Genomic DNA, 3,301 nt, shown 5'->3' on the forward strand with positions numbered 1-3,301 from the left:
AAAAAAAAGTGGGGCTGGGATACTGGGATACTGGGATACTGCGGAGTCATAACTTGCGTAATTCGGCTCGGATGGGATTGCTAGCCACCCCTTTTGTCTCCAAGCCAGGTAATGGATTCCTAAGGCTTCAGCGGGCAAGAATGTAATAGAAATAACCGCGAAAATCGGTCTCTAGGGACTTCCGCGGTTTGTACGCCTCCATCTCCCTCATGTTGCAACTTCTTATGGTAGCTCAAATTTGCAGTTCCCGAGGGGCGCTCATGCACCCCCCTACGTGGTGGAATCCGTAGGTCTTTAGTTTGGGTTCAGAAAAATTACAAACCTCCTCACGTTGGAGTAATGGAGGACGACAGGTGGTGAGAAGGGCTTTATCTTTGTAAGGAACCGCACCAAATAACCATTTAGCCAAGTCTTAACACCTCTAGGAGAGAGTCAATAGCTGTTAATCTTTCCTAGCCCAGATTTTGTGCATTGTTGGTTAAGCCTAAATATATATATAATATATAAATATAAAAATAATATAGTAAAATATATAGTCAGGTAACTCCCCTAAGAAACCTAGCTCGAGGCAAAATTGTTCTGATTGAACAAGAAGCTCTGTCAATCATTTAAACCACAGACTCCAGGCACAGAGAATTTGGAGGCGGGGCAAGAGGGGGCGGGGCAAGCGGAGGGGTGGCTCCCAGAGCGTTGTCTTCCTGTCTCCGCCCATTGAGTTTTGCATTCTATGTTTCCAAGGCCCCTCACGCACTTAGCCACACTCACTTTTAGTCTGCTTTAAGTGATTGGTGGAGGGTGGGGCTGTTGGGGGTGGGGGTGGAGTGGGGAGAAAGGGAGGGGAGATGGTGAGGGCCAGCATCCAGTGGGAACTTGAGGATGTCTTCATCCCACATCCCTCTTCACCTCTCAAACCTACGTCCATCTTTTATCTTAAGTAAAATATAAATTCACGAGGGGAAAAAAAGCATTAGATTTAGGGACGAACATTCAGCACAAATACCAAACTCTTTCACCCCATACCCCAAGCCCTACCCCAGCACTCCTGAAGTGGTCTTTTCCTGGGAGGAAAAAAACAGAGACGTTTTACAGTCTAATGTGCTTTATCATCGATCATAAGCAATCATATCAATTCAAAAGCAGCAAGTGTACATGTGGGTGAGCTCTCAATACCTCCACCCAAAAGACATTAGTTGTCAAAGATGTTGGTGTGCGTGTGTGTGTGTGTATACACGCGCGTCCGCGCGTCCGTGCGCGCGCGCGCCCCTGAGCAAATAGGAATGGAGAGAGAGATAAATCTGGAGGCACTGAGATGAGGAGTAAGGCTTGAAGGGATCAAGGTAGAATTAGCTGTAAAGATGGATAACGCATTTTCAGATTCCAATTAAAATGACCTTTTAACAGACAAGATTTTTTTAAAGCTTAGGGAGAAAAGTACGTGGGTGGGATGGAGAAGGGAGTTGATAATTTAACCTGTTCTTTTTCCACAGTGGATTCTCTTGGGATTTGGACTTTGAGACTCAGAAGGAGCTCGGAGTCAGCATTGCCACGAGTTAGAAGTGGGGGAGGGTCGGGCTGGGATAGAGATCGAGAGGAGGAGTGTAAACTGGTAGAGGCCGGGTTAGACAGCAGCCTAGGATAGCAGGCTCTGCCAGGGATTCAACTCCGAGGTGCAAGGACCCACCCTATCTCCTCCCAAGAGCTACCAGGGTCTTAGCCACTTGCTGCATGCGCAAAGCGCGCGGGTTCCCAGTCGGTCCGGGTCCTCACCCATCCAAGGTGCCTCCCTCCCCAGCTTGTGTGCAGTGCAACTGGAACCCCGGGAGCGCTCACCTATCTTGGTTTGCTCGCCGTAGCTCTTTTCGTTGAGGCAAACCCCGCGGCCGTGCAGCAGGGCGTGCAGCGGCTTCTCCTCATCCTGCCGGGGGAGGCAGCGCAAACCCTGGGCGCAGCGCTCCGTGTAGACGCCACACGACTGTCCCTCCGCTAGGGCGCAAGTCATGCAGCAGCCGCAGCCGGGCTCTTTGACCAGCTCACAGCCCAGAGGGCTGGGGGGACACATGGACAGAGCTTTCTCGTCGCAGGGTTCACAGTGCACGAAAGAGCCCAGGCTTTGAGCGGGCACCGCATAGGCGGCCAGCAGCAGGAGGACCACGCTGATCACCATTTTCTCGGAGTCTGGCTTAACCTCGGGGCGGGGCAGGAGAGCGAGAGTGTGTGGAGAAAGGGGCCAAGAGGGAGCCTGGAAATTTTTTTTTTTCCTTTTAAATCTCTTGCAGGTAGAGCAGGTGCTCTCCCCAAAACGCTTGCAAAATATGAGGCAAGGAGGATTCAGGTGCCTGTACGCAAGTCCCAATTGCAAGGATTAAAGACTTGCAACAGGTTGGGGGTGAAAAAAAAAGAGGCGCGCCAGGTGCTCGCAGAGTGAGCTGAGACCGAAGAAACCCCCAGGCGGGATCTGGTCAGAACTGGGGGTTGTGGTGGAGAGAACCACAGAATTGCTTACCCAAAGCAACAGAAATAATTAGCTTGGAAGCCTGGAAAAAGGAGGAGGTGAAGAAAAAAATGGATTTGGCTTAATTTTTTTTTCCTTTTGCTTAAAAAATCTAAAATGCACCCCCACTCCTCTCAGCTTCAGCGGCCAGCTGCGCCGCTGCTGCAGAACAGGTAAGAGGCGTCGGCGGCTGCTAAGAAGATCGGGAAAATGTTGAAATCGAGGGAGGAAAAAAAAAAGGCAAAAAGTCAGACCTCACCAAACCTGGACCCCAACACCTGTTCTGCCACCACCTCTTCGAAACCCGCAGGTTCTGCGTGAAGTCCGGAGAAGGGTGCAGACCGAGGAGGGGGAAAACGAAAAGGAACAAAAAAGAAAAAAAAGGGGGGGGGGAGCCCAAACAGCTTTGCAGCTCTTTCCTAGCTCTTTTAAAACCCCCGGCAGAAGTTTCCAAAGAGACTGCAGGCTCTGGTCGAGCAGGCGCTTTTAAATAGACGGCCCCTGGCTGCCAGCCAGTTGTAGCTGCAATTTGAGCTCCCCAACACCCAACCCCATGCAAGGATGCCAAGGAGCTTTGCAGCGCAAACTCACACGGGGTGGGGGTGGGGAGAGAGGCCTTCTAGACACGGGGGCTCCCCTTCGTTCCCAGTACAGAGCCCTCCTCCTCACGGAATGTACAGAAAGGGCTTGGGGGTGGGTGGGTGGCTGGACAGGCGAGGAGAGTAGGGAGAAGGTGGAGGGAGGAGTGGATGGCAGTAATCTTCAGGAGCTGTGTGAATACAATAGGGAGAGTCGGTTCCCCGACAACTA

General features: G+C 51.5%; 1 protein-coding gene across 1 annotated transcript in view; it reads right to left on the reverse strand.

The window, feature by feature from the left end:
- Igfbp5 (insulin like growth factor binding protein 5) overlaps positions 1–2,952 on the reverse strand; it is a 17,068-nt gene extending 14,116 nt beyond the window's left edge. Inside the window, exon 1 of the mRNA XM_031367903.1 lies at positions 1,831–2,952. Within this exon, the coding sequence (XP_031223763.1) occupies positions 1,831–2,164 (334 nt within the window). The 5' untranslated portion in view covers positions 2,165–2,952. The remainder of the gene's footprint in view (positions 1–1,830) is intronic.
- Positions 2,953–3,301: the final 349 nt, after the last annotated feature.

The sequence above is a fragment of the Mastomys coucha genome, unplaced genomic scaffold, assembly GCF_008632895.1.
Source record: "Mastomys coucha isolate ucsf_1 unplaced genomic scaffold, UCSF_Mcou_1 pScaffold14, whole genome shotgun sequence".
In the NCBI taxonomy this organism is placed as follows: Eukaryota; Metazoa; Chordata; class Mammalia; order Rodentia; family Muridae; genus Mastomys; species Mastomys coucha.